Source organism: Rhinolophus sinicus, chromosome 11 (genome assembly GCF_057876585.1).
Source record: "Rhinolophus sinicus isolate RSI-liver-muscle chromosome 11, RSI-T2T, whole genome shotgun sequence".
Lineage (NCBI taxonomy): Eukaryota > Metazoa > Chordata > Mammalia > Chiroptera > Rhinolophidae > Rhinolophus > Rhinolophus sinicus.
Window position 1 is genome coordinate 3,239,604 of NC_142511.1, and position 26,793 is coordinate 3,266,396.

The following is a 26,793-nucleotide window of genomic DNA, read 5'->3' on the forward strand; positions in this document are numbered from 1 at the left end:
ACAGTCAGGGGGGCAGAAAGAGAAACTGTTCGACTGCCGCTTAGATGACTCAGTGTATGTTGGGGTGGGGGGACCCCAGGAAGTTAAGACCACTGGACCCGAGCTCGCCAGTCCACTCAGAAAAAGGACCATGACTTCAGTGGTGGCAGGTGAGGGGTCAGTCTCACTGACCACATGGTCAGCCCCCTGCCCTACTTTGGTTATGGGGTGGACATGTGGAGGGCACTGCTGCTCATTAACCTCCCGGAAAGACTGGGTTCAGAGCATTTGGTCTGTATTTTCTGGTCATGCTGAGAATCACTGACAATATTCCACGAATCTGAGTCCTGGGGGCAGTTTGCGAACATGTGGAGGGAGTGCCCAGGGGAGTGTGGCACATCCATCCACCTGCAAGTCAGCCCTTCCTGCTTCGTCTCCTCTTCGTTTTAGCTGTGGGAAGGGAGGCTGGAAACGGATACGGCGGTGGGAAAGGGTTGGGGGAAGGAGGAAAGGGAGACCCTCCCAAAACGTCCACAAGTCCAAGTCCAAATTCACAATCTCCACAGCTGTACACATACCAAAAACAGATATTTAATCAGGTAAACAAAACTATCCTAAATACACTTTTACTTGTTTATAAATACGGATTTATAATAATCCTAAACATTTTTCTTATCTTTAAAAAAAAATCATCCAAAAACTTCAAGTGAAATATATTTCAGGATTAGCTTTTCTTTGTTTTGTTTTGAAGGTTGGTTTTTAACCACGTGTGCATGCAGGGGCCATCGCCAGAACACAGCACGGGAGGGACTGTCCATAGCAGGTCCAGGCAAACAGGCTCCTCCCACTGCACAGGTATGGCCTGGGAGCGTCCGGGGACTGGCCTTTCTCCTGGGAGGGGCTGACTCGCCTGTGATTGGTGATACTTCAAAGTGGTGGGGTCCATAAGAAAAACAGAAGTGGCTTCTACTTCCCAAGCTATTGGTGCTTCCCGAGTGAAATGAACAGCTTTGCGTATTATGTTCTCCTGGAAAAAACACTGAGCAAAATTGTGCACTTGCTGATCTTTGTAAGATTGGAGTTTGTGCTTTGAATTCTTTCCAGGGAGTACAGTCGCGTTCCTTGGGCCTGCAGCTTTGCAGGTGTGGCAAGCAGCTATTCCCATCTCCCAGGCGCCTCGGTTCACAGTAGTTCTTTCTACCCACCTACCTAATAAAGCCCAGCCAGCGTTCTCATCACGGACTTCTCACTGTCCCTCGTTACCCTCGAGCTGCAAAGCTGGCTCCTTCCTTCTCTGAAAGACCCGGACTTTGGCCGTGGCACTAGCTACACACTCTGAGACCTGGGACAATTCCCGTCACATCCTACGCCCTCCTTGGAGTCTGTGTCCCATCCCCAAGCCAGGACGCTCCGGCCCTGCCCCTGGTGGTCAGTATAGGGCTGTGCACAGCCATCTTCCTTTGCTTCAGGTGAAAATGGTCATTTCCCTCCTCTCCCACAGGATTCACCTGGGGTTCTGTGTGCACTGCACGGAGCAGCGTGGCGCCCTGTCGCTGCCATGCTGCCTGTCCTCAGGCCTTGAGGGTCAGAGATTCTGTGAACCCAAGAGCCATGGCCACGCAGCCACTGGCTGCAGGACAAAAGCTGTCCGTGGACCAGGCCACGTCTCAGTGCGCGCGCGTCTGTGTGGGTTGGAAGCAAGGTGAAGGCTGAGCCTGTGCTGTGACAGGGTCTACACCAGGGGCCGCCACCTCTGAGAGCCCTTCTTCCTCCTTTAGACTCTAGCGCCCAGCGCTACTTAGCTTTTCCTCCTTTCCCTTCCTCACCACGTCCCTTTTCCCCCAACGTCCTTTTTGGGACCTTTTTGCTGCTCAGCAAACGGCAGTTCCTAAGGCAGCAGCTTTCAACACCTCTTGTCTAGGATAAGTTATCTTTTCAAGATTTTCACTGCCGGCCACGACCCTGTGAGACAAGAATAACACGTCCACCCACAGTTACAGACGCAGTGGCAGTGGCCCGGAATCCAAACCTCATTTTAGAGACGAGAATAGCGATGTAGACATTTGAACTGGCCCCAACACTTAGCTAAGAAGCAGTGGCGTGGGCCTGAACCCAGCACTGTGCAAGCCAAAGCCCGCGCTATCCGTATCTGTCACACTCGCAGGGACGTGGAATGAGAGCATTTGGAAGCGCCCTCACTAAAGCCTCACACACTTCACGGCCAGGCACACAGCAGGCGCTCAATACATGCTAGCTCCGTAGCCATAGCCATGTAACCCTCGTTTCCTTTCACAGGCAGGGCTCAGGGCTGAACACGTGGGGGCAGGATATCCAGGGTCAGGGTCGTCCAGACACCTCCAGTATCTCGGGGCACATCCTGTCGGGATAGAAGACTATTCCCCCGCTAAATCCGAGCAGGCTGCTACACCTATGGCCCCACTACTTTGGCGGATTGCAAATACTGATTAGACGGCCGCTCAATCGTGTGCAGAGACCACTGCACAGCAGCTCCCGCGGGACAATCAGCACAGCACCAGGTGGCCTTACAGCTTCAGCCCCCGCCCGCAGTGATTCGCTGAAGACCACTGAGCAGGGGCAGAACCTGCCACCTGACAGGGGTCGCATGTGGAAGCAAGCTAGCTGGGTGGTCCTGCCCCCAGGCAGGCAGGCCTTAGGTTCATCCGTAGCCGTGCCAGCGGCATCACCACCACACTGCTGTCCCCTAGTGACCAGGGTGCTGAGCTCGTCTTCCCTGGCCAGGGAGCGGCCCCCAAACCCAGGACCTGGGGCACAGCACAGGCGCCCAGTCAAGTGGCAATCTTGATGAAAGCAGAGGTGGACAAGGGCCCTAAACCTGATCCTGTCAGAACCCGAGACAGGACTGAGGTTTTTAAGTGAATAAGCGTCCCACCTGCCAGTGTCCCCGGGGTCCCCTCAGTGGCCTTCCCTGCCACTGTATAGCAGTGTAAAGCTAGGGGCCTGCATTTCGTGGGGGCAGTTGGGGTTTTGACCTGCACTAAGGGCAAATGTCCTCAAAAATGCCTCCGAATGTACAGGATTACCTCCTCTCCCTCTCCCCACCCGCCTCCTCCCTCTCCTTCAGGCTGAATCAGGGCAAACTTGAATTCCCGAATATGCAAAATACGGTTCTAGCTGGGAAACATCCTCCAAGGCTTGGCTCAAACTGTCACCTCCTTCACCGAGCTGCTGAAATTCTCCTAGTTGGAAACGGCCCGCTCTGGAGCCACATTCTAATCACTACTCCACTCGCTGTTACCAGCAGTACCCCCACGTATCTCCCTAAATTAGAGTGAAAATGCTTTCGTGTTCCTGCTCGCAGGGCCCAGCTTGGTGCTTTGCACAGGGGACATGCAGAGTCTGGTAGACAAATAAATGAATGGACCTCAGTAGAAAGAAGGAAAACAGTGAATTTGTGAAGTGCAGTATTTCTAGATAAGCTTAGATGCAATCCTAGTAAAACCCGGCTGGTCTGGGACCAGCGCGTGGGGACTTGGAGTCTCAGGCATCTCCCTAGGGCCCAGCCCAGTGCAGGCCAGGGAAGCACTCTTTAACCCTGGGGCTGCAGGCCTGTTGGCTGCACTCAGGAGGCCTCACCGGCCAGCCATTCCAAGTTATGCCAACCCAGACGTACAGGCCTCTGCCTGTTCCTCACCTGTGCACACAGATGGACCAGGAATCCGGTCCCTTTAGAACAGGGGTGTCCAAACTTTTTTCAACGTTTTTCATCAAGGGCCATATGCGGTAAAATACACAAACAGCTGGGCCACTCATTCGAGGTGAAGTATGTATTGCCTCACCTGGTTTACTTAACTAAATATATTTTTGGAATTTGCTGCGGGCCAATTAACAATGGATTGCAGACCGCAGTTGGCCCGCGGGCCGCAGTTTGGACACCCCTGCTTTAGAAACTAGACAAATGCTAGGAATATATACACATAGAAGACATAAATGCCCTCCGACTGAGGAATGCCACCGGGAGTGAGAGCCGAGTGACCCACACGTCTCACCAGCAGACCCACAGGTGAACCTGCCTCTGCTCCTCACTCCCATCCAAAATCTCACCAGCGCCTGGCCCCGCATGGTTGTCCGTGACTTTCACCACCATGGAGGTCTCCGGAAAGGTCTTTGTAACATGCACACCAACCTGGGGACCAGACAACCATTGGCTTCTACCACACAGCTGCTTCCCCAGGCGCTCGCTAGACCCCAAGGCACATGCCACAGAGCTAATTCAACCTGCAGCGTGGCTGCCTCGCACACACAGCTTGATCTCCTTGACTCAACCCTCTGCTGACCACCTGGGATTCTGAAGGTGGGGAAAGCCCTGTGCTCAGCTCAGTCACCCAGGATGCAGGGTGGACAGGCGATTCAGCGGCTGCCACCCCCCTAGCCCTACTGCTGTTGCAACTCAAGGGAAGAGCGCGCCGTCTAACCCCAGGGACCCACTCCACCTCGGAGGAGGCGCCTCTCCCTCCACGAATGCATGTGTCGAGGGGGCGGATTCCATCAGGACGGTGCTCTAAATGCTAGTCAGGTGAGTGCCCACACCTGGGCCCACAGTCCTCTGCACGCCCCTTAGAAGCCACACTCCAAAGCTGGGCAAATGTTGGCCGCGGGAGGGTCCCTTTGTTTTCTATCCCTAACTTACAAGTTCAGAGAACATCAGAGTTGGAAACAATCTTAGAGACCAGTCAATGCGACACCCCACTCCCTTATCCCATTTTCCAGGTGGCCTAAAGGTGACAGTCCCAGGTGACAGGTGTAAGAGGGAGCTGGGCCAAGAGTGCAGGTGGGTGGTGCCAGGCCCCACGTTGTTTCTCTTCTACCTGGTGCTGCCCAGGGGCGGGATGACAGCAGTGTTCTCTGTGGAACAGCTTCTGTGTCAACCAAACACCAGACTGAATCCATCCGACGAGGTTTTGCTGCGTGAAAGGGTCTCCTTCCAATGACACCGCTCTCTCTACCTGCCGACTATTTGGCGCCACAGCCGGTCCTGGCTCGGTAAGTTCACGGTGTCCTAACCAAATGCACTGCATTTTAAATTCTGGAAACAAAACATCTGGTATCTGCTCCTTTCTCCTGTCTTTGATAGTGGTTTCTCCCCTCTTTTGAAATACCAGTTAGTCAGTAGGGAGGTGAGCGAGCCGGCTCCACCTCAGCGACAGCAGCAGGTGGCCTGTGAGCTGCCCCTGCGAGCACATGAGGGGCTGCACCCAAGGCAAGGTCAGACCCAGTACCGAGACGTGCGAACTTGTGGGGGCTCTGCTCGTGGGTTCTCCTCTAGGGACACCACACGGCCTGCACTGACCACGCAGAAGGCCTAGGGTGACCTTGCTTTGCTGGGAAGACGTGCCTGCCTCCCGAGTGTGCTGGGAAGGGCTCACTTCCTGCCTCTGGGACGTGTGAGGCTGGACACCCAGGAGACAGGTTGTGCAGACGAAGAAATGACCCATCTGATGGCTCCTTCCCAGCCTGGTCTCTTGTCCCCTTGTGTGCCCACCTCCCAGAGAGTCATGGCCACACCTCCACCTGCTTTGCTTTGTGCTTCCGGTGCCTCTGCTCCCATCCCTGGGACCTCCAAGAAGCCCACATGTGGTCTCACACAGACACGGACGTCACTGACCCTGGACACAGTTCTCAGTGTTTTATCCAGTGGCCGCACCCAGACACGGGTCCTGACACAATGGCCGCAGGCATCGCTGTCCGGGATGGGCCACCCTGAGGCCCTCATTTCTGTTCCGAAGCTAGGATGTTCCCTTCTTCGATGCTCTGCAGTTGAAGCCTCTGACTCGCGACAGTTCTGCTGCCTCGGCGGCCCCCAAAGCTGGCCCCAGGGACAGTCCGCGCTGCCATCAACACCCCAGGCAAAGCTTCTTCCCCGAATAAGTTGATTTTGGCCTCAGCCTCTATGGCTTTGGCCAAGCTGGCGGCGTAACTGTCCAGGGACTTGTGCACTTCGGCTTTCACGTGGAGAACAGGGTTCCTGGCAGCTTCTGAGGGAGGAGGGTGAAAAGGTCAGGGGGGGCCAGGAGCAAGGACCCTCCCAGGACATGCCTGCTGCTGCCTCACGGCCCTGGGAGGGGAGGCTCACAGACGTGGGGGTGAGGGCTTTGAGGTCGAGTCCTTCAGCAAAGGTCCTCGGTCCCCTACTCACTGCCTGGGAGTCTTAGAAGTGACTTCTTTTCGCCTCAGTAACGAGAAGGTCATGGTACAGGGTTACTGCGACAACGAAATCATTCTTTCTAAGATGCTTAGCCTAGGTCTGGCCCATAGAGTAGGCGTGATAAATATTTTCTATTGCTGATGTTCAAATGTTGACATCTTTGCAAGAGTTCTCTGGTCTTTCAGCTCCCTGGAGCACGTAATGTCTGTGGCTCTAAACTCCCACAGTCTCCTCTCCGTCCTGACTTGGAGATTCATGGACAACCTCAGGGTTGGAAGTGACATTAAAGGTTCAAGTGCCCCACCCAGGATTAGGACCTGAGAACTGAAATGAGCAGAAGAGAGGGAGGGCGGTGGGGCTTCCATTGCAGTGCCTTATTATTATTACTAAACTCACTGCCTACTCTTCCCCTGACGTTGTGGGGGGAACAATGGGCCCCCCACTCCTCATGTTTTCTGGAGGAGGCCACTTCCACCCCACTGTCCAGGAGGGTCAGAGTGGAGGGACACGTGGCCTCTCCCTGCCCTGCCATGCACTTGCAGGAGGACGGAGTGGTCTGTGTGCGTGTGTCGCACCGAGTTCCACGGCCGCTGCTTGCCCAACTTATAGGCTGCCCGTACCAACAGCCGGAAAGCCTACGGGCTCCAGTGAGACTGGCAGGATTGGAGTACCACAGGGGTGGGCAAAGGTGGGGCAGGGCTGAGCCAGGAATGTTCCTAAGGTCCTGTCCTTCCCTGCTGATAGCGGTCCGGGAGCTACAGCCACAGGCACCCACCTTTGATTTGTTCCACTTCGTCCTCAAACGTCACGGAGCTCCTCCTCTTGGGTGGGCAAGCACAGTGCCCACCACTGTGGTCATCAGACGTGTAGTCTTCGAGCAGCATCACGTCCGTCCCTGAAAGCAAGGGCAGAGTGCGTACCGATAACCAGCAGTGCCAGCCGTTGATTCAGACCCACAGTCAAGTGCAGCTAGCTGTGTGCCCTGCAGCATTTGCCCAAGAAACACTGCTTGTCACCCCATTCCAGGAGTCTGCAGCCAGCCACTGGGCTGCTTCAGATACATAAAAATTATAGCAGGGCTACGCCGAGGCTTGGGTTCTGTGCCACGACAAGCACCTCCAAGTGTGAAGTCGCCAGACCTGACATGGCAGGGAGGGGAGAAGGGCTGAGTGGAGGAAAGGGCCCATTAGAAGGAGCCTTGTGTTCTGAGTGATTCTTCTGACACTCTGTATTTCTATCGCTGCAGGTAAAATACGTTGCGCTAAGCAAACTTTAAAAAAAATTTTTTTATTTTTCAATGACAGTTGACATCCAATATTATATTAGTTTCAGATGTACAGCACAGTGGTTAGACATTTATATAACTTACGAAGTGATCCCCCCGATAAGTCTAGTGCCCACCTGGCACCATACGTAGTTATTACAATATAATTGACTATATTCCCTGTGCTGTACTTTACATCCTCATGACTATTTTGTAACTACTAATTTGTACTTCTTTAATCCCTTCACTTTTTTTGCCCAGCTCTCCACCCCATCTGGCAATCATCAGCTTGTTCTCTGTATCTGTATCTATAAGTTTGTTTCTGTTTTGTTTGTTCACTTATTTTCTTAGATTCCACATATAAATGAAATCAAATGCTATTTCTTTCCCTGTCTGACTTATTTCACTTATCATAATACCCTCTAGGTCCAATTCATGTTGTCACAAATAGTAAGATTTCATTCCTTTTTATGGCCAAGTAATAATCCATTGTATACATGTACCACAAGTTCACATTGCTTCCTTATCTTGGCTATTGTGAATAATGCTGCAATGTATTAGTGCTGCAATGTAGAAAACAGGGTGCATATAGCTTTTCAAATTAGTATTATGGGTTTTTTCTTCAGATAAATACCCCAAAGTGGAATTGCTGGATCATCTGGCAGCTCTGTTTTTAATTTTTGAGGACCTTCCATACTGTTTTCCATAGTGGCTGCACCAATTTGCAACCCCACCAACAGTGCACAAGGGTTCCCTTCTCTCCACATCCTCGCCAAAACTTGTTGTTTGCTGATTTATTGATGGCCATTCTGACAGGGTTGAGGTGATATCTCATGTGGTTTTAATTTGCATTTCTCTGATGATTAGTGACTTTGAGCATCTTTTCACATGTCTGTTGGCCATCTGTATGTCCTCTTTGGAGAAATGTCTATTCAGGTCCTTTGTCATTTTTTAATCTGATTGTTTGGTGTTTTGGTATTAAGTTGCATGAGTTCTTTATATATTTTGGATATTAACCCCTTATCGGATGTATCATTTGCAAACATATTCTCCCACTCAGTAGGTTGTCTTTTCATTTTGTTGATGGTTTCCTTTGCTGTGCAAAAACTTTTTAGTTTGATGTAGTTCCATTCATTTATTTTTTATTTCCCTTGCCTGAGGAGATATATCAGAAAAAATATAACAAAGAGCAATGTCAAAGAGTTCACTGTCTAAGTTTTCTTCTAGGAGTTTTATGGTTTCAGGTCTTACATTTCACTCTCTAATCCATTTTGAGGTTATTTATTTTTTATTTTATTGGGGAATATTGGGGAACAGTGTGTTTCTCCACGGCCCATCAGCTCCAAGTCGTCCTTCAATCTAGTTGTGGAGGGCGCAGCTCAGCTCCAAGACCAGTCGCCGTTTTCAATCTTAGTTGCAGGGGGCGCAGCCCACCATCCCATGTGGGAACTGAACCGGCAACCTTGTTGTTAAGAGCTCGTGCGCTAATCAACTAAGCCGTCTGGCCGCCTTTGAATTTATTCCTGTATCTGGTATAACCATCTTATGTCTTTTGATTGGAGCATTTAATCCATTTACATTTAAAGTAATTATTGATAGGTAATGTAGTTATGACCATTTTATTATTCATATTTTTAACCTTTTTTCCTCCTCTTCCTCCCTCTTCCCCTCCCCCCCTCCTACTTCTTCACAAGGTCCCTTTAATGTTTCTTGTAATACTGGTTTGGCAGTGATGAACTCCCTTGGCTTTTTCTCGTCTGGGAAGCTCTTTATCTTTTCTTTGATTCTTGCTGGGTAGAGTAGTCTTGGTTGCAGATCTTTCCATCACTTTGAATATTTTATGACAGTCCCTACTGGCCTGCAAAGTTTTTGTTGAGAAATCAACTGACAGTCTTATGGGAGCTCCCTTGTCCGTAACTAACTACAAGTACTTTTCTCTTGCTGCTTTTAAGAATCTCTCGTTGTCTTTAACCTTTGGCATTTTAATTATGATGTGTCTTGGTTGGGCCTCTTTGGGTTCATCTTGTTTGAAACTCTTTGTGCTTCCTGGACTTTTATGTCTGTCTTCTTCGTCAGGTAAGTTTTCAGTCGTAATTTCTTCAAATAGGTTTTCACTCCCTTGCTCTCTCTCTTCTCCTCTGGTACCCCTATGATGTGAATGTTGCACACTTAGTATTGTCCCAGAGGCCCCTTAAACTAGCCTCGTTTTATAAAATTCTTTTTTCTCTTTGCTGTTCTCATTTTCAAGGTTGCTGGGTGTTTTTTGATACCTTGTCTTTAAAATCACTGATTTGATCCTCTGCTTCATGTGATCTGCTGTTGATTCCATCTAATGTATTCATTTCAGTTACTGTATTCTTTTCTGACTCTTTTTTATGGTTTCTACCTCCTTGTGTAAGTTCTCGCTGAGTTCATCTATTCTTCCCCTAAGTTCACTGAGCATCCTCATAACCAGGATATACTGACGTGGCTTCTTAATATCCTTAGTTATAAGACTTCTGTTCAGCTCGAGTTCAGGTGGTTCTCAAATGATGGTTGTTCTGTAGTTTAGTTGTAATTTTGATGTGGTTGCAGGAGGAGGTGAGCAGAGTTTATCTAATCTGCCATCTTGACCGGAAGCCTCCACAATCTTTTTTTTTAGCAGCAGAATTATTGAGGTATAGTTCACATACCACACAACTCACACATTTACCATGCATGGGGCGTATGACCCCACAATAAGAGCTCCAGGGGGGGCAGTTCACCACTGCAGCTCTAGAACCTAGTACTGTATCTGGCCAAAGCTAGGGCTTGGCACATAGAGACTTGTTGAATGACTGAACGTCACAGTATCTCTGGATCCCTGCTGGTTGTCTGAAGAGTGACAGAGGACTTCCTTCAAATCATATGAGGGACGCGGGGCTACAGGGAATGGTGTGACCACAGTTCAACCCACTGAGTTGCCAGGTGAGGGAACATTCTCTGGGAATATTCTGCCTCCAGGGAAAGTTCCATGACAGAAAGCCTGTCCTCCGAGTTCCATGACACGGGCTCAGGTGGGGACACACAGCCAAGGAAACGATGACTTTTCTAAAGCTCCCAGCAGCGGCGATGGAGGAACACGTGTGAAATGCCTGCTGCCCAGCCTGCGGCTCGTGCCCCCGGATCCCTTCACGTGGCCCCGGGCTGGGTAACATATGGTGCTTCTCCAGCAACAGGAGCCTTGGACGACTGATGGAGGGAAACTGCAGGCCTCTGCCCTCTCGCCTCCCACCCAGGACCTTGTGAGACCACAACAACATGTTTGGTGGGCACAGACGTGGCACTGAGCTCCCCATGGGCATCCCTGACCTCTCAGAACCCTGACCGCACGTCCCGTGAGAGGACTTGGACCTATGTCTCTTGCAGGCGATGGATACAGGGTACAAAATGACGGTGACAAGGGTATGTGACCTCATTGGAGCTACCCTTGCTACAGCGATCGCTACCCCAGTTCCCACAGGGGGAAATTCGAAGGTTTAGGGAGAGGTTGAGCCACTTGCCTTTGAGAACGCAGCTCGTGAAATGCCAGGCTGAACACCAGGCCTCCTGACTCCAGAGCTGGCACAGCCTCTGGTTATTATAATTACATCACAATCACTTAGCACTTTCTTTTGCAATGACTTTTTCTTAGTTTGAATCTCTGGATTCAAATGAACTGCATGAACGGAACCCTGTGTGGCAGAGAGAACAGAACGGAGACCCCCATTTTCTAGAGGAGGAAACTGAGGCACAGAAATGCTGAAAAGCTAAAATCCACAACTGAGAACTGTGCCTCTGACTCTGGCCCCCGAACGCCTTCACTGCACCACGGGAGACGGCCCCCTCCCAGCTCCTACACCTGTGTCTGGGGACTGGGACAGGTGGCAGGCAGGAGGCTTACCTGAGTCCTGAGAGCAGCTGAAGCCGGTGTCCCCGGTGCTGCTGCTGTTCCCCAGGGGCTGTCCTCCTGCCATGAGTGCCGTGAGGTGTGGGGACAGGCCCAGGTCTGAAAGGCAAAGCAAGCACTGACTGTCCCATCAATGTTGTGTCCTCACGCCATGGCCACCTCCCATTTCAGTTGTTCCCACTGCCTCACCTCCCACTCTTCTGTCCCCTCTGTTCTTGCCAAATGTTCTCTCAACCCATTGAAAGGCGGGGAGCCCTTAGCTGCTGCCCTTTCCCACTTTGCCCCTTGTTCCTGTCCCAGGGGAGTCTGCATTGTGACAGGGTTCACTGGGTCCCCCAGAGGGGGAAACTCCCATGACAATGTCAAACCAGCAAGGAAGGTGGAGAGAAAACATGAGCCGAGCCGTCTTGGGAGAACTTCCAGTTAAACGTGGAATGTGAAGTCCTACTTGAATACCAAAAAGGAATTTTTTTTTTTTAAGAGGCTTAAACCCCACACGAGGAGAGACTGTCAGCTGGAAGGTAGATGGATGAGGCAATGGAAATGACCCAGAAGAGAGCTGAGGTTGGCAGTAGGGTCCTGGGAGAAGGCTGGTTCTCACCCACGGCCCCAAGAAGCTTGGGAAGTGGGAGCCAGGGAGTTTGCAGGCAGCTGGGCTTGACAGGAAGCGGTGGGTCCCCAGCCCGGGCTCCAGGCACCCGGCCCCGTGTTGGCAGGAGAGTGGAAGGAAGTGAACCAGGGGCCTGGCCTTCGAGACACCAGACACAGCCCTGCAGACGCCGAGGGACAGGCACCCACCAGCCAGTGCTCCCCAATGCTGCCCAGGGCCTCGCTATTAACGATGAAGGGATCACCACGACCTCCAGACTTTTAAGGAAGACACTAGTTTGAAAAACATAGATGGAGGGGGGGAATAAAAAAGAAAGAAAAGGAAGAAAAAAGATAGTTCTCTGAGGAGACAACTACAGGGTGTTTAAGAAAACAACGACTAAAGAATTCTAACTGGTATCCTCGTAAAGTTGAGAAAAGAATGAATCCATGAACAAAAGAGGCTATGGAGACCGGAGGTAACCAAAAGGAGCGCTCAGAAATTAAAAATCTGAAATAGAAAGTCAAACTCCGCTCTCACGAGGCAGACGGACCACCTGGTAGATGTGAGGACCTCCCGTGAGGGACGGCCTGTGCTGTCCCACAGAACACGCCCCGGCCAGACAGAATGCCAGTCCTTACTTTCATCCCGATTCTTCTGCGGGTACAGGTGACAGAACATATGTTCTCCTTTCTTCTCCGGAGCCAAGGAGGACATTTGGGAATTCCCTTTCGTGAAATTTGGGAATCGCACCCTTGCAAGGGGCCTTCTCCTTCCCTGGGGTAGGTGTGGACGGGACCAGAGAAGATGCCCACGTGATCACACTCTCCGGGCTCGTGGCCCCAGAATATGACCGTGTCTCAGCAGGAAGCCTGGCTGGGGAGGGGCGCCTGTGGGGGCCCACCCACTGCCAACTGGGAAGGCTGAGGCCACAGTGGGGTTTGGACACGGTCTCTGAGGCTGCGGTGAAAGCCAGGAGCAAGTCCTGGCCTCCACCAGTGGGTGGACTCATTCGAGCCAGACCACTGTGGCCAGCGGCAAGGTCTGGAAATAGTGCAGCCAGGTGGCCTCTCTATTCTGTGTTTATCCAGCATTTGCCACTGGACAGTGGGTGGCTACCCTGGGATCCTTCACATGAAACAACATCATGTCTCCTGGGCCGGGCTCAGTGCAGCTTCCTTTCACGCAATTAAAAAAAAGGGGGAGAAAGAGCACCAAGCAACAGGCCCCCGAGATCCGGTCAGAAGCCTGGGGCGGCTACGAGAGTCACTAGCGCCCATTAGAAGCTCAAAGAACAAAAGTGAGTGCTATTTGGATGCGAAACAGGCACTTCAGGGTAACTGGAAGACCTCTTGGTGGCACCAGGAAGGGACCTTGGAAAAGCAAGGTGGGAAAATCCAAAGGATCCAGGGTCGCCCTTACCTCCCGCCAGCCCAGACCTCTCAAAGGTGACCCTGGAGCGAGGCATGTCCTTTGAGTAATTGTGAGTCAGTGTCCTTGTCCCCAAAGATACCTGGAAAGGCTGTCACCAGTTCCAGGAGTTTGAGGATCAGGTGACAGTAGCATTTGGAAAGGTCACTCTTCAAGCCTGGGGTGGGGCGGTTCCTGGGCTCTGCAGGGCTGCGTCTGCTGGTGGAAGAGCTCCTCATGACCCCTTCTTTGCTCTGACCACCTGTGGCCACCTGTCAGCTCTGGATTAGTGGGATGGCCTTCCAAGAGTAACTGTGAGCATTTAGCTCCCCTTTCAGCACCAGAAGTCAGTGACCGGCCACCACGAGGTGGCACTGCCCAGCAAACTCCAAATTCCTAGGGGAGCCCGTGGGAATCTGCTAACAAAACCTCATGAGCAGAAGGTACCCTGGCGGCTCAGTGACAGCTGGCACCCAGGAAAAACCTAAGCTTTGGCACTTCTCCAAGTTGGAGCTAACGGAATGAGAAAACCACAATCCAGTGATTGTGGCTGAAATCTATGTATGAAATAAACTTGACAATGTGTTTATAAAACTCCCGGCATCCAAGCGTCAGCTGGGAAGCTCCAGCTATTTCTGGAATTCCACTCTGCCTTTGCTCATAAGCCCTATTAGGAAAGTTTATAATTCCACATCCTGATTACTTAGGTTACAATTTTGCAGGTGCCCATGCAAATGAAGAGGCTGGGGGCAGGGAAAGCCCCCTGGGATTGAGGAGTCTGCTGCAGATCCAAGTCGTGCCCACAGAGGGCGCTGGACCAGCGTCTGCTCAGCAGGGGATCATCCAGAGAGACCAGTGAGGTGAGATGGAGGCGGTGGTTCCCGGGCCGTCAGAAAGGCTGTCGCATTCCTGGCATGGATGGGGCAGGGTGCAGGGCTGGGATGGGCACTGCATTCTGCTCTCTTTCCAAGACTCTTGCTGACGCTCTGGCCTCCTCCTGAAAGCTTTTGGGGAAGAGACAACAGGGTCCCTCCAGCTCCCCATTCCTGGGCAAAGCCAACGACTGAGCATCCATCATCCCACACGCTCTCAACCCCGAATCATCCCACAGGACTGCTTTCCCCTCAATGAGCAGGAGACCGCTAGCCGCCTTGAACTTGCCAGCCCAACCACAGCTGGTGTTTTCTGCCGTTTCTCACAGCCTCGTGAACTCTTCCAGAATAATCACAAGTGACTTGCATAGAAAATCTTGGCCCGGAAAGCAGATGTTTCTTTTTGTTCGGTCTACCCCTCTCCTCCTCCATTCTCTTTCCTCATTTTTTCTCTTCCTCATACTTTACTGGAATAGAAAACATCTAATAATTTTTTGCTTAGAAGTACTTTTACAAAATCTGAACAACTACGTTACTCAGAAATGACACCAAACCCCGAATGTCCTCCTAGTTCACAAGTCAAACTTGAAGACATGGTCTTGCAAGGGTCAGGGGGTGGGCATTTTGGTGGCTAAAATACTGGCATACAGGGAGATTTTTTTCTCCTGTGGTCAAAATAGAAAGTCCCAGAATTCCTGCCTCCATCCGCCATGAACTCCATCAGTGATGTTGGTTTGTGTAACTGCCTCAGGGAGAGGATCTCCTACCATCACTGCCACTGAGTGCTCCTGATAATTCGGAGTTGTTCCTTCTCTCCACCGTCTGGAGAGAGAAGGTAGAAGACCTCTCTACTTCAGGACGAGGAAAGGTTAACCTGAGTTGCCCAAAGCCATCCGGCAAGAGATTAGAACTGCAGTCTGAACTTGCTCTTTCCATAAATATCTGACAAGGGCCGTCAAAATCTCTCTTCCAATAGCTCAGCCAGATGATGGCCTCCCTCACACACGACCCTAAAAATCCAGTTACTTCCCCATTTGGGCGACGCAGTAATAACTGCTGGAGACAAGACCCACCAACGCATGCTAAAAACAGCCGGTGGAGGAGAAACAGGGTGTTCGCAGAGCGTCAAAGGATCTCCTCGGTCATATGATTCAATTGTAACAGGGAAAATAGTGACTGGACAGTGGAGAAACCCGGCTGACTCCACCTTAACTGTGTGGACTGAATGTCAGTGTCCCACCCTCCAATTCATGCACTGACACCCTCACCCCTGAGGTGATGGCATTCAGGGATGGCGCCTTTGAGAGGGTGGGGTTCTCCTAAGAGGAGGCCAGAGAGCTTGCTCTCTCTCCTGTCCTCACCCCCATGTGAGCACACAGCAAGCAGACAGCCAGAAAGAGAACCCTCACTGGACCTTTACCGTCGGGTACTCTGATCCCGATGTCTAGCCTCCTGAACTGGGAGGAAAGTAATGTCTGTTGTTGAAGCGCCCAGTCTATGGTATTTTGTTACAGCAGCTCAAGCTGAAGAATATATTAACCAAGAGAGCAAGGGTCACATGACTTGTAATGAGGCACAGTGACATATGTGCCCCTGATATGGTCACTAAGAAGGGGACATCACCCCCTGTGCTCCTGCCAAAAACGTACGACCCCATTCTAATCTTGAGAACACATGGGCTAAACACAAGGTGGGGGCTTTCTATAAAACCCTTGGCCAGTAGTACTCTTCAAGAGTGTCATGTCATACGCGACAAGGAAAGAACCAGTACCTGAAGACGGCAAAGGGAGAGGGGACGCCTGAATACAACATGGGATCCTAAACGGGATCCCAGGAATAACAAGGACATAAATGGAAAATGGGTGACATCGGAATCAAGTCTGTAGTTCACAGCACTGCCCAGCGTCACTGTTCGTAGGTTTGGTGGCTGTGCTGTGGCTAGGCAAGATGTTAGCACTAGGGGAAGCTGGATGGACAGGAATTCTCTGTTTTTCCAAGTCTAAAATTATTTCAAAATAAAGAGGCGTAAGAAAGTCCATCCCTGACTAGAGTAATTCCTTTGGATCTTATCAAAGAAGGTGGGATGGTGTCCCAAACCTTGTTAGGTCCAAATCAATCATCAGAGCAGCTTTACATGTACCCTACAGTGACATTTCAGTGGGGGTGGGGGGGGCCGAGGTTTGGCATTGACTCATCCTGAATTAGCAGGGACACTATGAGGAAACCACAGACCTGCGATGAAAGGCCCAAGATCGAACAGCATGTCCCGGGATGAGCGGTGAGGAGGGGAAGGAGCCCGTGAAAGAACGCTGCAAGGAAAGGGCTGGCCAAGCGGAGAAGGCAGCCTGGTTCAACGCTTGGGTTCTTTTGTCTCTAGACAGAAGGAACTACACTCGAGGCCAGCCGGCCATGGCTGGGGTGACAGAAAACAGATTTCTGAACTCTGGCGTCCCCTGCTTTAAGCTGCTCAGCTCGGGAAGGCTGCGGGAATCACAGCAGACCCTCTGGGATAGTCCTTCCCCAAAGGACACCTGCGCCTTGAGCCTGAGGCCGCAGTCTGAGGCCTCACCTGTGGAGGTGCCAGAGCAGCTGCGAGGACCCCAGGCACACCTGGCTGCAGGTGGGCGTCCCTTTCCTGACAAGGCCCCACGTTACCTGTGATCCTGTTGGAAATGCTGAAGAGCCTGGACGTCCTCTGCCGCTGCACAAACGGTTCCCGGTAATACCGGTCCCCAAAGCACATGCCCAGCAGCTCCTTGCGGACCGTCTTGTTCCAGAGTCCGTAGATCAGGGGGTGGCAGACGGCGCTGGTGAAGGACAGCCACGTGGCCCAGGTCTCCAGGCTCGGGGAGACGGAGTTCTTCCCCCAGAGGGCCTCCGAGGTGATGACCGCCATGTAGGGGCCCCAGGTGACCGTGAAGGCACCGAGGACCACCAGGATGGTCACGAGGGCTTTGCACTGGTTGGCCGAGTAGACCACGCCCTGCAGGGCGTTCCTGCGGCTGCCCGAGGACGAGGTGGACGTGCTGGAGTTCTTCCTCCCGTCCCGCTGCGCGTCCTCCTCCGCGATGACCACGGTGCCACAGTGCACCTTGCGCGCCTTCACCCTGGCCACGCGGAAGATGAAGCCGTAGCACACGAGCATGACCGCGAACGGGAGCAGGGCGCACCACACCTGCCAGAAGGCGGTGTAGCCGGGCTCGCGGTGCCACGCGGCCACGCACATCCACTTGAACTTGTCAAACTCCACGGACGACCAGCCGAACAGAGGCGGCAGGCAGCCGATGAGGGAGTGAAGCCAGACGTAGACGAGCGCCATCACGGCTCGGTTCCCCGTCATCTTCATGGGGTACACCATGGGGTACAGGACAGCGTGGTAGCTGAAACAGGACGGGGGGAGGCGAGAGAGGAGTCCGAACGGAGAAGACACACAGATGGACGCCCACTGCCCCCCAGGGAGCGAGCACCGCGCCCCCACCCCCAGGCATTTCATCCACGGGAAACGCTGTTTCAAGAAATGTGATGGGGGGGGGGGGGGTTGCTGGGGTGGGGTTACGGGGAGCTTCTGGGAAGGTTTCCTTCACTTTGAAAAAGAATCGAGGCAACTTTCTACTTTTCTCGGCCCTTGAAAACACGTGCAGGTTCTCTGAGCTCAGACACCTCAAGGTGACAGTGCAGCTAGGGGTGGAAGGCCAGGCCTGGGGACTGTTCACTGTCCCTGGCCCCTTTGGCTGTTCTGGCATTCCTAAAAAGGGTTACGATTAATAAGCTGTCCTCTGCAGCACGGCCTTCTGGCTATCCTTAAGACCCAGTTGTTGTTACTATTATTTTATGGCAAGGCTTCCGCTTTAGTGTAACACATGGTGTTTATATCACTCGCTGACTAAGGCTCTGGGCATGAGCTAGTCCAGTGGACGTGACAGTGATTCCTCCCAGCTGAGTCCGAGTCCCACTGGCATGCCAGACCAGAGGGCCAGCGCTGGCTCCCAGGGGGCCAGTCTCCCCCACAGAGAGGCCACAGCGCTGCCTGTGTAGATCCACACCCACCAGGGGTCACTTTGGTTCTTTTGGTGGAGGGGGGGAAGGGGTAAAACTTATGTACAGTTGAAATGCACAAATCCACACTTCTAGCAAGACACAGGACATTTCCACATCTGCCCACAAGAAAATGGATTTCTTAGATTTGAAACTTCATTGTTTTACTTTAAGCCTCGTTGCAGGTTCAAAGGAAAATGCAGAACAAAAGCAACCCCCCAACCCCCTGTACGGGAACACAGGCCGACAGTCAAGCGGTTTCCTTTGTGTTCTGAGCTCTGAACTGTCTTCTGAAGCTCTCCATCTGTTCTCCAACAACTCACTTTTAGACATGAGCTCAAGTACGACCCTTGGTCCCAAAGAGGCTTTCCTGATGTCCCTTGTAACTGAAAGGCTGTCACGCATGTAAGGGCTCCAAATGCTTCGTTGGCCTGCCACAAGACCAGCCATTTGGGCCCTGGTTTTAATAAGGTGGCTCCACTACAAACACGAAGAAAACCTCAGCCAACTGCAGTCACCTTGGGCGAACACGTCCACTTGCCCTGCACAACCTCCTAACAGCACTAGTGGTTTTCCTCACGATAACTAACCAACACTCTCGCTTATTAGAAGATTACTTTTGGAGCTGGAGTTTCATCACCCACAGGGTGGAATGACCGACTGCTTCCTTCAGTCTGTGTTCACACAGCCGACAGGATTCTGGCCTCAGGCCAGTGGACGCCTGCGTCTGGATGGATATCCAGTGACTACTCATTGGCTAAAACCCTGATGGTCCCAAGGGAGCCTGGGAACTTGGGTCACCCAGTGACAACCTCACTGGCTCTCGCCTCTGTGTTTCCCTGACTCCTCTGCCAGCTTCCTCCCCAATCCTGTAAGTCACACTGAACGTGAATCGACCCTCTCTGGCCTCACGAAGTCTACCCTCGCCTGAGATGAATGAAGGGACCATTGGCAAAAGGCCAACCCACAGGATGAATCTAGGGGTTGGAAATTTGTTGTGAAAGCCTGCGAGACTCGCATAACCAACTCTGACAGCATAATGCGGGAGTCTGAAGGACCCAGCCACTATAGCGTTGGGACATCAGCAGTACCACTTCTTACTGTTTGAGCCAGCTAGACCGCCGGAAGGGACAACCCAGATTTGTAAAAGCACTCGCCATCTCTCCCAGGTGCCACTGTCTTCGTCCCCTGAGACAACCCAAACTGAGCTCCCTGTACTCTGGAGAAGCGACAGTCTTGCCTCTTTGGGGACCACCCCCCAGTCCAGCTCCAAGCCAAAGCAACAAACCTTCCTCAGCTTCCCTTTCTTATCTATCAACTCAGAATCAGAGGTTTCTAGAACTCTATTTAAGCAACGGAACCTCTTTTAAAAAATGAAATGACATGCAGGACAGATCAGAAACATCCAGGCTGCTCTGGCTGAAGGGATGGAAGCAAAGGCTGAACTGGGCTTTCTCACCCTCTCCCTGCACAGCCCCTGACACCCTCCCAAGGAACTCAGACGGGGGCAAAGTCCCAGAGGACCTGTCCAGGTCCCCTCGGCACACCTTCCCCAGGTCTCTAAGTCCTGGCAAGCTTACCGGTCGATAGCAATGACCCCGAGGGTCAGCATGCTGGCCGAGCTGATCAGCAGGTAAAGGAGGGCAGAGAAGTTGCACCAGACCACCCCAAAGATCCATTCCCGCCGAATGGAGCTCGTCACCACGAATGGCAGCACCAGCACGGACAGCAGGAAGTTAGACAGGGTCAGGCTGAAGACGAACTTGTTGCTGAGGGTGAGGAGGTAGGACTTCTTGTACAAGGTCACCACGATGACCAGGTTGCCCAGGCAGACGAAAAAGGTGATGATAACGATAGCGACGAACTGGGTGACGATGACGCCGCCTTCGCCTCCCGCCTCCTCAGTGAGGTTGCTCAGCTCCTTCCAGTGGCCCAGGGAGGAGTTGAGGCTCATGGTCAGTGTGCCTGGGCGTGGGGTGAGCGGAGCATGCTGGACGACTGGAAAAACAAGGCAAGACCAGGGAACAGGAAAAGGGTCATCAGATTGTATCATGAGACCTTCACAGAGGAGCCGTGGAGGCCCCCGGCCACCCAGCTGGTCCAGAGACTCTCAGTCAGCCTTCCCCACCAGGCTGTACACCTGTGTGGCCTATTCTCTGCAGCCAACTTTGTGTAGACTCACTCACTGCGCCCCTTGAATGAGGCACTCTTCCAGTGTAAACCACGCTAGCCATTCTCCCAAGGCCAGTGGTTCCAAACCTTTAATGGACCGAACCTTTTAATGGACCTGGAGAGCCAGCCCAAAGAGCTGCCTCTTGGGCTGCACTGCTAGAGTTCTGGTCCCAGAGATCAGAGGTGCAGCCTAGGAATCTGCATTTGAAACAAGCAGCCCAGAGCAGCTGCTTCTGTTACAAATGGTTTGTGGGGGGGCGCACTGTGGACCGCTGCCTTCATCCCCTGCTGCCACTCAGGGTGGTCCCTGGTCCCGGGCAGCAGCGTCACCTGGAGCTTAGGAGAGAAGGCATCTTGGGCTCCACCTCTGACTTCTGCGTCTGATCCCATCCCCAGGTGATTGGTGTGCACATTCAAGTAACAACGAGATCATCACGGAGGCCATTCTGTGTCCCCGAGCAGGGCTTAGACAAGGATGACCCGTAGACATCATTCTTGGTCCCATCAGACATGGTCAGGGGGCCAAGGGCCCCAGCCCTGATTAGAAATGGGAAGCGGAGGACCAGTGGGAGTTGTGGGCCCATAGACACCACCCTGGAAGGTGCAGCTCCTGCTCTCAGGAAACTGGCTCGGGGTCTTGGCAAAAACTCAGCGTTGACACATGTAAGCATTAAATCCTACAGACGAATGTTTCTCCAAAATTTTCAGCTACTTTAATCAGCCAAAAAATCCCACAGATCACTTCCCCCACCTGCTCTTGTTCCCCACAAACAGAAGACACCGGAAGGAAAGGATCGATTGCTTCTCATGAGCCAGACAAGAAGAACCAGTGCCTATCCCCTCACCCCCGCCCCCCATACTTCTGTCCAAACACCTTTGGCCACAGGGAGCCAGTAGGCTACCTTCCCCTCACCAGCAGTCCTAATTAAAAAGTTCCCCTTCTCAGGGAGCCTGGCTGCTGTAGGTCAGACCACAGGTCCAGCTCGCTTGAGTAGGACCAAATCATTCTAATGTCTCCTCCACGCGACAGCCTTGAACTACTTCACAAGTTCCTTGCTTTCCCCTCTCCAGATGCAATCTCCCGGTTCCTGATAATGCCTTCCGGACGGTTCACTAACTCAGACTCCCTGCTTTGCACTTGCTCTCGGATGTCTGTGACCCTCTGGGCTTGGGGTTCCCCAAATTGAGTGCACAGTCTGGATGTGGTCTGGTAAGTGTCAAGGACAAAGGGGCAATTTCCTCCATGATCAGGATAAGTCCTCTGGCTAATCCCGCTGAGAATGCATTTCCTTTTAGCCACTATATGACCCTGTTGGGTGTATATAAGTGTGTGGTCAACTAAAACCCAAAGTTTACACAGGTATGAATTTCTGTGAAGGCAGGTATCCCCCATCTTGAACCTATGAAATTAGTGTTTTTAAGCCTAAATACAAAACATAATTTCTACTAAATTCTATTTTGTACATTTTGGCCCATGTTTCCAGGCTGCTAAAATATTCTGAATTTTGATTCAGTTATGCAATATGTTAAGTTCCTCCAGCTTGATGCTATGACTGTACGTTATAGGTAAGCCTTCTGTAGCTGTGTCTTTGTCTTTATTTTGTGAGTTCTGGATTTTGTTAACTCTTATAAGCAATGTAACTGGTGTCTCAAAATAAGGTCCTACATAAGCCTATTACCCTTAACTGCACATGTGATAATGTGGTGATCAAGAAAACGGACTGTGAGTCATTAGACAAATGATAAAATGAGAGAAAATATTTACAATTTATATCCCAGAAAAAGGACTAATCATTCGGATTTACAAAGAATTTCTTTTAAAAAATTGAGAGAGAAGATGAAAAAAAAAAAAGACAGAAAAGTGGATAAAGGATAAACAACAAAAAGAATTGTAACTATGTGAGGCAATGGGTGTTACCCAAACATTGTGATAAGCATTTCACAATATGTACACATATCAGGGCATTATGCTGTTCAACCTTAAACTTGTGTCAATTATACCTCAACAACGCTGGGGAAAAGACAAGCAGAATTCATAGAGAAAGATACACCAGTGGTATTTAAACATATGAAAAGATACCCTGTTTCATTCAAAGTCAGAAAACTGCACATTAAAACTACACTGAGATACCACTTCTTTCCTTCCGGGCCAGTGAAACTTCAGAAGCTTGGCAGCACTCTGCAGGCAAGGCGGAAACCAGCATTCTCCCACACTCCAAATGGGAACACAAAATGGAACAGCCTACGGAGGGGAGTGGGGCCCACCCGCAAACGACATATGCACCCCCTTTGACCCAGCAATTCTCTTTCTAGGTATTGACCCTGAAGATATAGGTTCAGAATGTGAACAGGTACACGGGTTATTTTATTCATTGAGGTACTAGTTGGGAAAAAAAAGGAAATAAGGGAAAAAGGAAAATAAGAATACATTTGCACAAAATATAACTATGCATTACTTATGAAAAAAAAAAAAAAACCCTACAAAAACAGAAAAGATAAACCAGAATCTAAAAGAGAGATGGAAGTAAAATTTCTCTAAGTATTTTTTCAGTTTTGATCTTAGAACCGTGTAAATATTTTACATGCTAAAATAGTAAATAATAATGGATACAACATAAAGTTGATTGCAAACAGGAAAAAAAAAAAGCCTGTGTATCTGATTAATAACAACCATACAGAGAAAAGATGGCTTCAAATAGCTCTTAGATACAGTATTTTGACTGCATACCCCTCGTGGTATACATCCTTAGTTGACTTAGTAGGTTAGATGTAGTTATAAAATGTATTCTGAGTGTTGTAACTGAATATACATGCTTATGTTGCCGAACCACTGTTCCTTATGATGGGAGGAAGGAGACAGGAGTTCTAGACAAGGGAAAGGTGGGGAAGACCCTGTCGTATTAGATTGGTGATTGAAAGCTATCAATATAAACTCAGTATTCCAATATAAATATAAAAATACGTCCAAGGAAATTCCCCAAAATGCAGTCAGAAAGATTAAGAAATGGAAAATGTAAGAGGCAAATAAGAGAATGGACAGGAAGTACTTCCCAAGGTATGACCACTTCCGCCACGCAAAGCTAACGTTTTTCGTTTACTATGGAAATCATTGCTGGCAACAGTGGACCTGGCTGACGTGAACAGCGTTCCTACTCCAAGTTCACAGACGTGCTGGATTAAATATGACGCAAAATTTTTTTTTTAAATCTTCTGAAACTGCTAAGGAAAAGAACTCTTGCCCTAAAGTTCGAGAATGCCACTCAAGAGAGGGCACAACATACTTTTGAGGCAAACAAAACCTGGACGTGCAATAATGACTCCTTATTAAATGATCCTCATTCAGGAAGGAAACTGAAGCGAGAAATGAGAGGTGGGGCTCAAGAATCAAGTGTCACCAAAGAAACTGGTAAATGTTTGGATACGTCTAAGTTAAGAACCGCAAAAAAATAAAACTTAACTTTAAAAAGTGAAACATCAACAACAAATGCTATAAAAATAGCTAACTTCAGAGCTTTGAAAACAAAACGAAATTAAAACATGAAGCAAAATGTAAGGTCTTAAAGGTGTGATCGGAGTAAAAATATCGTAAGTTGGTCTTGAGGCAGAGACTTTAGTTTTGGCTGTTTGCCTGGCACATGGTAGGTAACTCAATAATTTAATGATGAATGTACTAGCCTTCAAAACTTTGTCATTGTGAAGTCAAATATGACTGTTAGCATTATAAGGGCAACCACTAAGAGTAAAAATAGGATGCAAAACTTAAAAACAAAAGGGGGGAATGAAGTTCTCCTTGACCTTTTTACTCTCCAGTGGCCCTGTCAGCAGGCACATTAGTGAACTAAGTGTGCAATCAGAGCCCAGGGTTGGCAGCCCTCCTTGATATGCTCTGGTCCAACCCTCCCCAGGAGGCAGAGGGGGAATGGGGCCAAAGACCTGCCCACCCAGGGAAATCCACAATCCCAGCCTCCGCCAGGCCCAGAGTAGGGACGGCACAAGCCCCAGCAAATCCCCCGGGGTGTACTTTTAAAGAACAAGAGAGAAGGTTTGGAATGCCCCAGAGAGTGAAGGCTTCCTGGCAGGCAGCCCGCTTACAAGCCAGGGCCCATGGCATGAAGCAAATTCAAGTGTGACTCACATTTCCACTCTCCCGGCCAGGTCTGCTGCCAGACATAAGGGTGTTTCAGTCCTACGCGCACGACGTCCTGCCCAGACCAGATAAATCCCCTCATGCTGAAGCTCCGAGGAACCACGGACTGTAAAGCGACTGTGGCTTTCATAAACAGATCGGAAATTCTTCCTGAGAAAGAGCGCTCCCCCTCCCAGGCAAGTGACAGGGAAGTCTGGACATTTACTTGTGGTTACTGTCCTGGTGTCATGTACTGTGACCACTCCTCTCTTGAATAGCCTCGGTCTTCTGGACCATTCCCAGAGATGGTGAATTGTTGGCTGGATCAGACAACTGACCACAGCCTCAAATCATTCAAAGCCAAATCTTATCACTCAAGTGAGAAATTGGTACCATTTTAGGTTAAAAAAAAAAAAAAAGGTGACACTATATAAACTGGTTTGCATGGTAATCCCCAAGAAATCATTCTAGAAATGCCTTGATTCGCAAGGACAGCATTACTACAAAATAAAGAGTGGATTCTCTTTCTCTTGTTTGTGTAAATGTGGATATTTTGTGGTCTCACCTCATATTTTGACCACTAACTCTTTGATTTTCATCGACTCACAGTGGACTTCTTTCTTCCTGCTCACAGTGCTGTCGCCCTGCATTTGTCAAAGAGACTGTGTGGTTCATGGACAGACTCTGAGGCCACCGGACCTGTGGGTTTGAAGCCCAGCTCAAAGGCCAACAGGTGGGTACAGAGCTGTTCGAATAAACAACCGTCCAGGCGAGGAAACAGTCCTAAACACCACTTCAAACAGCCCAGGTGAGGTCACTGTGATGCTGTTTTGGCCATACTCTCAGGGGCTCTTCATCTCAGCAGCTCAAAGCACTTTACACACATCAGTCAGCAGCTGGCATGGCAGGGGGCAGGGGGAGGGGGCTGGTACAGTTGGGAAGACGGTTCTAATTACCACCTTGTCCTGTACTAAAGCAACTGAGATAAAGAGCAAACCCACAACCTCACCCGCCTACAAGCCAGGCCACACAACTGGTTGAGAGCCAGAAAGAGATCACAGGATCCCTGGGCCCCCCTCGCTGCCCTCCCTTCATTGTTCTCCGTCAGCCCCATGAAAGTTGATCCAAAGATGGTGGGTGCAGTGACTTGGCCTCTGCAGCCCCCCGATGGATGTGGCCGGCCAGACAACCCCGGCTGTGTGACAATGCACAGTGCTCTTACCCTTGTCCCCATGTGGGCACCACACCCCTCGTAACGTCCTGCTTCAGAACCTCTCAGAGCCGGGCTGAGCTCTGGTCTGCTTGGGAAAATGCACAGGGCAGGAAAGGAAGCGGCAGCCAGGACCCCAGTGACCTGTGGCCCCGTCTGAATTCTCGGTTTGCAGGGGGAGAGACCTGGCTTTGGTCCCCTTCCGCGCTGCCCTTCATCCTTGTGTAGGGGCCGAGGTCTGAAAGCCAGGGCGCTGCTCCAGATTCTGCCACTGACTATTACAAGTGCCTCAGCCGTGAGTCTGTCAAATGTCTTTCCATGGCAAACCCTTGCCGCTGGGCACAGACACTTCCCAAGGTTCACCCCTTGATCCATTCCTTTCCCCACCCCCCTGAGAATCTTACCCATTTCCAGGATGTTGCTTCATTATTATTATTAATTTTTTTTTGCTTCATTATTATTAACTAATAATTACCAGTAGTTGCAAAACACTGTGCAACACACAACGTACCTCTATATACATCATCTCATTTACCTTGAAAGTAACTTTTAGAGGTAGAAATCACCCTCTTCCCACTTTGGAGAGACAGCATAACATGTGCTTAAGAGCACGAACTCTGGAACTAGACAGCCTGGGTTCAAATCCCGGCTCCACTACCTACTGGCTCTGTGACCTCGACATGTCACTTAGCCTCTCTGGGTCTCAGCTTCCCCATCTGTAAATGGGGATGATAATACTCCTGCTCAGGAGTACCTGCCCCTAGTGTTGGTGGGAGGAATCAATGAGTTAATATTTGTCTAGTGCTTGGTACCCCGTGCTGGTTGAATAAAATGGGGAAACTGAGGCTCAGGATGCTTCAGTGCCTGGTTTAGGTAGTAGCTCTACCGCTTGGTCCTCTGGCTGCAGAATTCCCCCCATCTTCACTCCATCCATTCACCAGAGCACAGCAGAGTTCATATGGTGTGGTCCCTCCACATTGTACCTTCTCACCCACCAACCCCTCACGGACCTTCTGCTCCAGCCAGCTGAGCTGTGTGCTCCCAT

At 50.7% G+C, this 26,793-nt stretch overlaps 1 protein-coding gene across 4 annotated transcripts in view; it reads right to left on the minus strand.

Moving 5' to 3' along the window:
• Positions 1–548: 548 nt before the first annotated feature.
• The window catches only part of GPR161 (G protein-coupled receptor 161), a 34,472-nt gene continuing 8,227 nt past the window's right edge, over positions 549–26,793 (minus strand). For 3 of the 4 annotated variants that reach the window (XM_019747440.3, XM_019747439.3, XM_074322045.2), the window contains exons 2-6: positions 19,821–20,238; positions 16,861–17,585; positions 11,329–11,433; positions 6,939–7,058; positions 549–5,993 (exon numbers count right to left, since the gene is read on the minus strand). In XM_019747440.3, the coding sequence (XP_019602999.1) occupies positions 5,728–5,993; positions 6,939–7,058; positions 11,329–11,433; positions 16,861–17,585; positions 19,821–20,194 (1,590 nt within the window). In that variant the 5' untranslated portion in view covers positions 20,195–20,238 and the 3' untranslated portion in view covers positions 549–5,727. The remainder of the gene's footprint in view (positions 5,994–6,938; positions 7,059–11,328; positions 11,434–16,860; positions 17,586–19,820; positions 20,239–26,793) is intronic. The other variant, XR_016022702.1, reaches the window with a different exon arrangement.